The sequence below is a fragment of the Hyla sarda genome, chromosome 5 (genome assembly GCF_029499605.1).
Source record: "Hyla sarda isolate aHylSar1 chromosome 5, aHylSar1.hap1, whole genome shotgun sequence".
In the NCBI taxonomy this organism is placed as follows: domain Eukaryota; kingdom Metazoa; phylum Chordata; class Amphibia; order Anura; family Hylidae; genus Hyla; species Hyla sarda.
In genome coordinates this window covers 207,832,607-207,844,020 of record NC_079193.1, presented here as the reverse complement: position 1 = coordinate 207,844,020, position 11,414 = coordinate 207,832,607, and the positions used below count along the sequence as shown (strand labels likewise).

Sequence of the window (11,414 nt, the reverse complement as noted above, 5' to 3'; positions counted from 1 at the left end):
CAGAAGAGGAGGAGCACCATTGAGCTTTTGGAAAGAGAATTCGTTTGGAATGGTAGTCAGGGGCCATGTGCATTTACAAAGCCCCCCGTGGTGCCAGAACAGTGGACCCCCCCCCCCACATGTGACCCCATTTTGGAAACTACACCCCTCACAGAATTTAATAAGTGGTGCAGTGAGCATTTACACCCCCCTGGCGTTTGACAGATCTTTGGGACAGTGGGCTGTGCAAATGGAAAATTGCATTTTTCATTTTCACGGATCACTGTTCCAAAAATCTGTCAGACACCTGTGGGGCGTAAATGCTCACTGCACCCCTTATTACATTACATGAGGGGTGTAGTTTCCAAAATGGGGTCACATATGGGGGGGGGTCCATTGTTCTTGTACCATGGGGGCTTTGTAAACACAAGTGGCCTTCAATTCCGGACAAATTTTCTCTTCAAAATCCCAATGGCGCTCCTTCTCTTCTGAGCATTGTAGTGCACCTATAGAGCACTTTACATCCACATATGGGGTATGCTCTTACTCAGAAGAAATTGGGTTACAAATTTTGGGGGGCTTTTTTTTATTTTCCCTTGTGAAAATGAAAAATTTAGGGTGACACCAGCATTTTAGTGAAATTTTTTTTTTTTTTTTCATTTTCCCATCCAACTTTAATGAAAATTTGTCAAACACCTGTGGGGTGTTCAGGCTCACTATATCCCTTGTTACGTTCCGTGAGGGGTGTCATTTCCAAAATGGGGTCACATGTCTGTATTTATTGTTTTGTGTTTATGTCAGAACCACTGTAAAATCAGCCACCCCTGTGCAAATCACCAATTTAGGCCTCAAATGTACATGGTGCGCTCTCACTCCTGAGCCTTGTTGTGCGTCCGCAGAGCATTTTACGCCCACATATGGGGTATCTCCGTACTCAGGAAAAATTGCGTTACAAATTTTGGGGGTCTTTTTTTCCTTTTACCTCCCGTGAAAATAAAAAGTAAAGGACAACACCAGCATGTTAGTGTAAAAAAAAATTTTTTTTTACACTAACAGGCTGGTGTAGACCCCAACTTTTCTTTTTCATAAGGGGTAAAAGGAAAAAAAAGCCCCCAAAATTAGTAGTGCAATTTCTCCCGAGTACGGAGATACCCCATATGTGGCACTAAACTGTTTCCTTGAAATACGACAGGGCTCCGAAGTGAGAGAGCGCCATGCGCATTTGAGGACTAAATTAGGGATTGCACAGGGGTGGACATAGGGGTATTCTACGCCAGTGATTCCCAAACAGGGTGCCTTCAGCTGTTGCTAAACTCCCAGCATGCCTGGACAGTCAGTGGCTGTCCGGAAATGCTGGGAGTTGTTGTTTTGCAACAGCTGGAGGCTCTGTTTTGGAAACACTGCCGTACAATACGTTTTTTATTTTTTATTAGGGGGACAGTGTAAGGGGGTGTATATGTTGTGTTTTACTCTTTATTATGTGTAAGTGTAGTGTAGTGTTTTTAGGGTACATTCACACTGGCGGGTTTACAGTGAATTTACCGCTAGGAGTTTGCGCTGCGGTGAAAAATTTGCCACAGCCCAAACTTGAAACAGAAAACTTACTGTAAACCCGCCAGTGTGAATGTACCCTGTACGTTCACATGGGGGGGCAAACCTCCAGCTGTTTCAAAACTACAACTCCCAGCATGTACTGACAGACCGTGCATGCTGGGAGTTGTACTTTTGCAACAGCTGGAGGCACACCGGTTGGAAAACCTTCAGTTAGGTTCTGTTACCTAACTCAGTATTTTCCAACCAGTGTGCCTCCAGCTGTTGCAAAACTTCAACTCCCAGCATGTACTGATCGCCGAAAGGCATGCTGGGAGATGTAGTTATGCAACAGCTGGAGGGATCGCAACTACAACTCCCAGCATGCAGAGACAGCTGTTTGCTATTTAGGCTTGCTGGGAGTTGCAGTTTTGCAACATCTGTAGAGCTATAGTTTAGAGACCACTGCATAGTGGTCTCCAAACTGTGGACCTCCAGATGTTGCAAAACTACAACTCCCAGCATGCCCAGACAGCAAACTGCTGTCTGGGCATGCTGGGAGTTGTAGTTTTGCAAGATCTGGAGGTGCACAGTATAGAGATCACTTTGCAGTGGTCTCAAACTGTAGACCTCCAGCTGTTGCAAAACTGCAACTCCCAGCAAGCCTAAACAGCTCTCTGGGCATGCTGGGAGTTGTAGTTTTGCAACATCTGGAGGGTTACAGTTTAGAGACCACTATAGTGGTCTCAGACTGTAGCCCTCCAGATGTTGCTAAGTAACTCACCGGCTTCCGTTTGATCCAGGGAGCTGCGTCGCGGTCCTCTTCTTCCGCCGATCGTCGCCCGCTGCTGCCGCTGATCGTCGCCGCTGCCGTCGCCGATGGGTAAGTGGATCTTCGGCGCCGGTCCCTGTCGGTTTCCCCGTCCTGCCCCGGCTATTGTGGGTGGGCAGGACAGGGAAACTGAAAGTAAACCCCTCCGCCCCCGATCTGCTATTGATGGTCGCGTCTAGACCACCAATAGCAGAGATAGGAGGGGTGGCAACCCTGCCACCTCACTCCTATCGCTACAGGGGGATCGTGGGTGTCTAGGACACCCGCGATCCCCCTTCTATTCCGGGTCACCGGGTCACCATAGACCCGTATGACCCGGAATCGGCGCAAATCGCAAGTGTGAATTCACTTGCGATTTGTGCCGATCGCCGACATGGGGGGGTCTAATGACCCCCTGGGCATTTGCGCTGGGTGCCTGCTGATAGATATCAGCAGTCACCCCGGCGCGATCCCCGCCCGGCGCGCGGCGGGGACCGAAATTCCCACGGGCGTACAGGTACGCCCTTGGTCCTTAAGTACCAGGGAGCAAAGGTGTACCTGTACGCCCTTGGTCCTTAAGGGGTTAATACATTGTATGAATAGCAGGATGTTGCCAGGAGGATTGCATTTGCAGCACAATCCTTTCTGAAAGGGGCAACTGTTACTTGTCTAACTTGTTGGCTAATATTAATATCTAGAAACTGGATTGATTCCCTACCAAAATGAACTAGTGAATTTTACTTGCCTGTAATTGGAATTCAGGTATGTAATGAATTCTTCAAAAACAACCTGTTCTTTTTTCCATACAATGACTAGGTTGTCTATATAATGACATAGCCATTGTATGTACTCAAAGAAAGGGTTGTGGACTGTAAACATTTAGTGTATCTCCTAATAGGACATCAAAATATTTGCTTATGAAGGGGAAACCCCACCCCCATACTTTATCTGGAGGTAAAACACTGAATTAAAAATAAAATATTTCGATGGAAATAGAAATTCTCAGGCAATCACAAGAAACTCTCTTATAGTGCAGTTTTCTAAGTACGAACTTACACATTATGGGGGGCATTTATCAAAACCTGTGTAAAGGAAAAGTGGTTCAGTTGCCCATAGCAACCAATCAGGTTGCTTCTTTCATTTTTAAAGAAGCCTGTGAAAAATGAAAGAAGCAATCTGATTGGTTGCTATAAGGAACTGAACCACTTTTCCTTTACACAGGTTTTGATAAATCTCACCCTATAAGCCCAATTCATGTGGCCCACCACATCACAGGTTGCCCAGTTGTACATGTCTTTCCACTCTTCTACCATATTTATAACCTGTTTGTTATCATGGAGGTATGTAAGAGTAATTTGAGATATGGTTTATGAATATGATCAATCCAGCAACACAATTGTTTCTCCCAATGAGCCAATACCTGCCACGATCAGTCTCATTGGAGAGGAAATTTGTTTTCATGAACTTTTGGCATCAAGTGAAAGACTGGCACTACTGGGTCTTTTACACGTAAATAATTGAAGGTTTTGTTATCCATAACTCCTTGTACCAATTCCTTATTCAACAACCTTGTAAGATCTTTGTTATATTTCATAGTGGATTTTTCTATTAGCCTGCAATTAGTGGTGGTGTCACATAACAGCTTCAGGTTGAGTTTAGTATAAAGACCAAGGTATACCAAGGATGGTATCAGCAGACATCTTTTTAATGACAAGCAATGACATTTTTTTTAAGAAAGCCTATCAGCACATCAATTTAGGAAGTGGAAAATTGTATTAATCCCCAACAAGAGGTGTAGTATCCACCCCAGTAAAATGTCTAGGGTAAACAAAACCATTCAATGGTAAGCCCAATATGGTTGCAAAGAATATGAAATTAGCTTCCAACTCAGATAAAGTGTTACCCTCAAACATAATGCAAGCTGAAAGCAGTACTTTAGAAAGAGGTTCAGGGAATACCTGTGCTCTTAAAGGAGTAGTCCAGTATTGAAAATCTTATCCCCTATCCTAAGGATAGGGGTTAGGTTTCAGATCACGTGGGGTCCGACCACTGGGACCCCCCGCAATCACCCGTATGGGACCCCGGCTCTCTGGCCAGACAGCGAGTATTGACCACTGCACGAAGCGGCAGCCGCCAGCCGCCTCAATACAGGGCTATGGCAGAGCCGGAGATTGCCGAAGGCCTCGCTCCAGCTCCCCCATAGAGTTGTATTAAGGGGGCGTGTCCCGCGTCCCGCATAGCGAGTCCCGGAGCCACCAACACAGATAGTAGGGGTGCGCTCACGGCCGGACAGGACGGCCAGAGCATTACCCATAGCAACCGCCAGGACACGCGTGCGGGCGTGTCCCACACCGCGAGTCCCGGAGCCACAGAAGACAGGGGAGAGGTAGGGCTCACGGCCATTCATTCTAGCCGAAGTGCTGCCCAATACGTTATTCAATACTGGAGATCTCCTTTAAGTAGTCTCCCCCATAACCACTTAGGTGCTGGAGTTCTGGCTGCTTGCATTGGGGGCAGGACTAGAGGCTATGATTAGCGCCTACGCAGTAGAAACAAAGCCCTTTGCTCTTTCTGAAATTCCTCCTTTCCTGGAGAGTCTTGGTGGTGCCAAGTTGCATGGGTTCCTCCATACCCATCGGAGGACAAGCAAGATCAGGAGGATGGTCTGGTGGAAGGCATGGAATCTGGGTGGATTACCATTAGACCATTAACATTAACATTCCCATTCGCCTGTCCAAGCAAACAGCTAGTGTCATGGCCTGGTCAAGCGTGTCTGGGTGAGGCCTTGTCTAAATTGATACATTATAGCTGGATTTTTCTACATACACCCAGTCAAAATATCTACAGTCTCATTAGAAGGAAGGACAAATACCAATTCTTGGTTGTCCAACTTCCAAGATAGACATAACATTGCTCTTTGGTTCTCAGTTCCCAAAGAGTAGGGTCTCAACTGAAAATATAACTTCCTACTTTCTATGAATGTCATAAAAGCCTTCCTGCTGCCAGAAAAGTGATGGCGAACCTTTTGGAGCCCGAGTGCCCAAACCGTAATGCAAGCCAACTTTTATTTCCTTCAAAGTGCCAGCACAGCAATTAAATCAGAATACTGAGGTTAAAGTTTAGAAAAAAACAACTTAGGTAGGCAGTATGTTCCCCCACATTAGGTAGGCAGTATGTTTCCCCACATTAGGTTGCAGTTCCCCCACATTAGGTTGCAGTTCCCCCACATTAGGTAGGCAGTATGTTCCCCCACATTAGGTTGCAGTTCCCCCACATTAGGTAGGCAGTGTAGTTCCCCCACATTAGGTTGTAGTTCCCCCACATTAGGTAGGCAGTGTGTTCCCCCACATTAGGTTGCAGTTCCCCCATATTAGGTAGACAGTATAGTTCCCCCACATTAGGTTGGCAGTATAGTTTCCCCACATTAGGTTGGCAGTATAGTTCCCCCACATTAGGTTGCAGTTCCCCCACATTAGGTTGCAGTTCCCCCACATTAGGTAGGCAGTATGTTCCCCCACATTAGGTTGCAGTTCCCCCACATTAGGTAGGCAGTGTAGTTCCCCCACATTAGGTTGTAGTTCCCCCACATTAGGTAGGCAGTATGTTCCCCCACATTAGGTTGCAGTTCCCCCATACTAGGTAGACAGTATAGTTCCCCCACATTAGGTTGGCAGTATGTTCCCCCACATTAGGTTGCAGTTCCCCCACATTAAGTTGCAGTTCCCCAACATTAGGTAGGCAGTATAGTTCCCCCACATCGGGTTGTAGTTCCCCCACATTAAGTAATGCAGAGTACCAAAAAATGGAGGTTTTTTTTGTGAGAGCGCTACTGTATGTCAATGAGAATCAAATAAAATGAAGATATGAGCCAGAACTTGCACAGGACTAACTTTTATTCAAAAAAGAAGTCAAAAGTAAAAAAGGACAACGCGTTTCGGCGCACACTCGCGCCTTCTTCAGGTCTACAAATATAATATTATGTCGTCCTGGCTGGGATTCCTGTGAGCGGGCTGCCCACATTAGGTTGTTCCCCCACATTAGGTTGGCAGTATGTTCCTCCACATTAGGTTGCAGTTCCTCCACATTAGGTTGGCAGTATGTTCCCTCACATTAGGTTGGCAGTATGTTCCCCCACATTAGGTTGCAGTTCCCCCACATTAGGTTGCAGTTCTCCCACATTAGGTTGCAGTTCCCCACATTAGGTTGGCAGTATGTTCCCCCACATTAGGTTGGCAGTATGTTCCCCCACATTAGGTTGTAGTTCCCCCACATTAGGTAGGCAGTATGTTCCCCCACATTAGGTTGCAGTTCCCCCATACTAGGTAGACAGTATAGTTCCCCCACATTAGGTTGGCAGTATGTTCCCCCACATTAGGTTGCAGTTCCCCCACATTAAGTTGCAGTTCCCCAACATTAGGTAGGCAGTATAGTTCCCCCACATCGGGTTGTAGTTCCCCCACATTAAGTAATGCAGAGTACCAAAAAATGGAGGTTTTTTTGTGAGAGCGCTACTGTATGTCAATGAGAATCAAATAAAATGAAGATATGAGCCAGAACTTGCACAGGACTAACTTTTATTCAAGAAAGAAGTCAAAAGTAAAAAAGGACAACGAGTTTCGGCGCACACTCGCGCCTTCTTCAGGTCTACAAATATAATATTATGTCGTCCTGGCTGGGATTCCTGTGAGCGGGCTGCCCACATTAGGTTGTTCCCCCACATTAGGTTGGCAGTATGTTCCTCCACATTAGGTTGCAGTTCCTCCACATTAGGTTGGCAGTATGTTCCCTCACATTAGGTTGGCAGTATGTTCCCCCACATTAGGTTGCAGTTCCCCCACATTAGGTTGCAGTTCTCCCACATTAGGTTGCAGTTCCCCCACATTAGGTTGGCAGTATGTTCCCCCACATTAGGTTGGCAGTATGTTCCCCCACATTAGGTGGAGTATAGTTTCCCCACAGACATACAGCCTTCAGCCATATACAGTGTATGGCTGGAGGCTGTATGTCTGTGTACTGCCTCACAGTGCTCCGTCCACCGCTCCTTCGGTCGGAGCACTGAAGATGACGTGCAGGTAACTTACCATGCCTGCACGTCCTCCTCCTCAATGCTCCGCTCCTCCGTTCATATGGGCACTGCAGGTCAGACTTTGTTGTATATTGCATGACATGCACATGCAGTTTTTTCTACATAGGACAAACTAAGAGACCATTATTCCACAGGATTAGAGAACATGTAAGATGATTGATTACTAATAAAAAAGGTTCAGCAAGATTTATTGATCATATGGTGACTTTTCACAATGGCAATAATTCCGCTTTAAAGTTTGGTGCGTTAGAAAGAATAGAAACACCTATTCCAGGAAAAACTAGACATCAAACATTAATATTGGATGTGCTGGAGAGCGGCTCGTCACAGGGAGGCGGGGGAGTCGACATACGGGTCGGTGACATGGAGGGTGTATGCTGATGTCACAGGGGGAGGAGGACAGGAAAAGCCGCAGGCACAGTTTAGTTCGGAGTTCGTGCGCTGTGTGCGCCATGTTGTCTGCGCTCTGCACTCAGAATCTTCTGATGAAGTAAGGAGCCATCTGGGTGTCAAGTTCTGCAGAGAGAAAATTTAGCTTGAAGAAGTCACAGCGATAAGAAGTAGAAATGTCATCTTACTCAACCTCACCTGTTACTGGCACATCCAGTGGGTCTCCAGTATCGCCTCAGTTTCCAGAGTCTCCGAAGACCCTTAATTTACCAGGCCCTCAACGAATAAGAGATTGCTCTCCATCTCCTATGAGACACCTCATGCCTAGTACACTCCCTACTAGACGTACAAGAACATTTTCTGCAACTGTCCGAGCTTCTGAAGGACCAGTGTACAAAGGAGTGTGTAAATCCTTCTCCTGCTCTAAAGGACATGGCTTCATAACACCCGAAGATGGAGGGGCAGATATGTTTGTACACATTTCCGATATTGAAGGAGAATATGTCCCTGTAGAAGGTGATGAAGTCACTTACAAAGTTTGCTCCATTCCTCCGAAACATGAGAAAAAACAGGCCGTGGAAGTTGTGATAACCCATTTAGCTCCTGGAACAAAGCATGAGACATGGTCTGGACATATCATCACTTCTTAGATTTGTGTAGCTAGCATCACTTTTTTTTTTTTTTCTTTGACGCCATTGTTTGATAACATACATTCTTTGCTACCACATAAAGCTATTACCCATGAACATTCTCACAATGGTTGCACTGGATTCTACATTTTATGCTTTTCCAATACGCTGCCTTATTTTCCTATAGCTGTTTGTTGTTCTGAATTAGGTATAGGGGTTGTAAACTGTGTAAACTGTAACTGTGTCAAAGCTATGCTGCTGTGACGTAAGATACCAGCACATTGAACGTGAATGGTATTCTAGATGCTAGAAATTGTATGGATCAGGTGTTATACAGTGGCATTTGTGAAGATGACAAAACGGAGCACCACACTCTTGTAGCTCGGTTCAGTGCCCCATGCTTATACTTTTGTTTATTATGCACACAAAAAGTGCGCTATACTGATGCAGACTTTTAGTAACACAGGAATATCTAACTATTTTCCGATATGTTTTGTCTTCAATAAATAATTGCATTTTATGTAATAAAGTTCTATAAATGAAAAAAAAACATTAATATTGAAAGAAGCCAGATGGATTCTCTGCTTAAATGCAGCAGGACCAATAGGTCTAAATGACAAGAATGAATTAGGAGCATTAATATGAATCACTTTGCCTAAGTCCTTGTTCACATGCAGTTTTGTTTTCTCTGTAACTGATTTTAATTCACTCACCTTTTTTTCTGTTGAGCACTTGAGAGTTAATTCAGCATGTTCCACCTACTACCTGTATCACATGGCACAGCATATAATTAAAATCACTGGAGAGAACATGATGTCGTCACAGGGGCCTGACGAAGCACCAAAGGGTGCGATACGGCTGTGGCCCTGACATCTGATTCCCCCCGTAACATCTCAGCCTCCCCGTCCTTCTGTCGCCTGACCGCGATGTCACAGACCTGATCCCCTGGAACTGGTGAGCTGCTCCGCAATTTATTTTTCTTATGTGTGTAGATATTATAAAACAGATCTTTTATTGCAGCCAATACTAGTTAAAAACCATCCAATTGATGTTTCTGTCTATACCACTGAGACAATGCGTGCCACTGCATGCCAATATAAAGTGCATGTATAAGGTAATGTACAGCAAGATATAGATTGGCCCGGCACTTGCAGGACTAAGGTAACGGTGTCAGTGATAAATAGCTTCGGTGGAGTGCATGTGTAGCCCTGTGCAAATGCCAACAATCGGAGGTGCAAAAGTCCATATACAGAACAAGGTAATCGGATCAAGAGAACAAGACTGCACTCACCATTGGCAATGAAGCTTTATTGCAGCATTCCAGGTAGTAAACACAGGTGGGTGGAGGGAGGCGGGGGACGTGCACCAGGACAGACTGTTTCACGCCGGAAGCGGTGCTTCTTCAAGCTGGTATACCTGGCCGCGTCATCCATGGCTCCTAATATAGTCGTCATGGTAGGCGGGGCCAAGGTCAGGTGTCAAAACACCCTGCACATGTGATCAAGGTAAGACATAAACAAACGTGGTAGGGAAAATAAGAACATGAACATTGCAAAATATCATCTACACAAATACATATGAACAGAAAAACGATATACTTAGGCAAATCATCCTAAAATCCTAAAAATGGGGTCAGTTCTAGACGATCGTTAAGGCCAAGAATACCTGCCGCCTCGAGTCGGATTATCTAATAGGCCTCTCTGCGTAGGAGAGCGGCGTGTCTGTCGCCACCCCTGGGAGGGGTCTTAATTCTTTCGAGGCCGGCAAATTTCAAGACCTTAGGATCGTCAGCGTGGGCTTCTTTTACGTGATGAATGAGGCGAGGGGCCCCTACACCAGTCCTAATGGAGCGGACGTGCTCCCGAAAACGGACGAAAAGGGGCCGGATCGTCTTGCCAACGTAAAAGAAGCAGCACGGGCATAAAATAACATATACCAAAAATGTGGTGCAGCAAGTAATAAGGTCAGTGACTAGATGGCGATGACCTCCTAATTGTATGCTTTTGGTGGCTAGGTATTGGGCACAAAAAGAGCAAGACCTGCATGGAAAAAGACCTCTAGTGAGCCAGTTCCCACCGTTCCCTGGCAGATCCCTGGGTACCGTATCTGTTTTCCTGAGTATGTCGCCTAGGGTCCGGTTCTTCCTATATGTAATTAGGGGAGTATTCTTGGCAACATTTTTTAGGTCTGGATCGGACTCCAGGATACACCAGTGTTTACGGATAGTGCTGGCTACAAGGGTGTTCATATTGGTGTTTGTAACAGAAAAAACAAATCTTTTGGGTTTTGTGTTAAGTCTAGATTTTGGACGTAATAAGGTCGACCTCGGAATGGAAAGGGCTCTATTCAGAGCCTCATCAATAATTTTGACAGGGTAGCCGCGGTCAGGGAGTCTAGATTTTAGGTCAGAGGCCTGTTCTCTAAAACTATCATCCTCACTGTTCACTTTTCTTAATCTCAAGAACTGTGAATAGGGGATGCTCCTCTTAACATGGTGTGGGTGCGAACTCTTGAAGTGGAGGAGAGAATTACGTGCAATGGTCTTCTTATAGCCCTGTGTCAGTAACTTCTCATTTTGGACTATAAGCTTGACATCTAGAAAAGTGAGTTCTTGGTCGCCAAAAACGGAGGTGAATAGCATATTCTCTTTGTTACTAGAATTTAGGTAGGTGACAAAAGAATTAAAGGTGTCCTCAGACCCCTCCCAAATGATGAGAATGTCATCGACATATCTCAAAAACAACTTAATGTTGGACACATAAGGGTTGCTAGGGGAGAAGACATATCTGCGTTCGAACGCAGCCAAAAACAGATTGGCGTACGTACAGGAGACCGGGATGCCCATAGCAGTCCCGGTCTCCTGTCTGTACCAAGTGTCGCCGTCTTTGAACTCGTTATGTGACAAAATGAAGAGGAGGGAATCAGTTATGAAATTGATGAAGTCAGTGGTTTTATCGGTTTCTGCTAAGATCTCACGGATAGCCTGTAC

General features: G+C 45.5%; 1 protein-coding gene across 1 annotated transcript; it reads left to right on the top strand.

Annotated features, from left to right (window-relative positions):
* Positions 1-7,876: 7,876 nt before the first annotated feature.
* On the top strand, positions 7,877-8,592 carry LOC130272633 (calcium-regulated heat stable protein 1-like). The gene has a single exon (XM_056518466.1). It carries the CDS (start codon positions 7,973-7,975, stop codon positions 8,444-8,446), a length of 474 nt encoding a protein of 157 aa, XP_056374441.1. The 5' UTR covers positions 7,877-7,972; the 3' UTR covers positions 8,447-8,592.
* Positions 8,593-11,414: the final 2,822 nt, after the last annotated feature.

Bases quoted from the DNA above. Each gene is read 5' to 3' on its own strand.
- LOC130272633 (XM_056518466.1), top strand. From the start codon at position 7,973: ATGTCATCTTACTCAACCTCACCTGTTACTGGCACATCCAGTGGGTCT.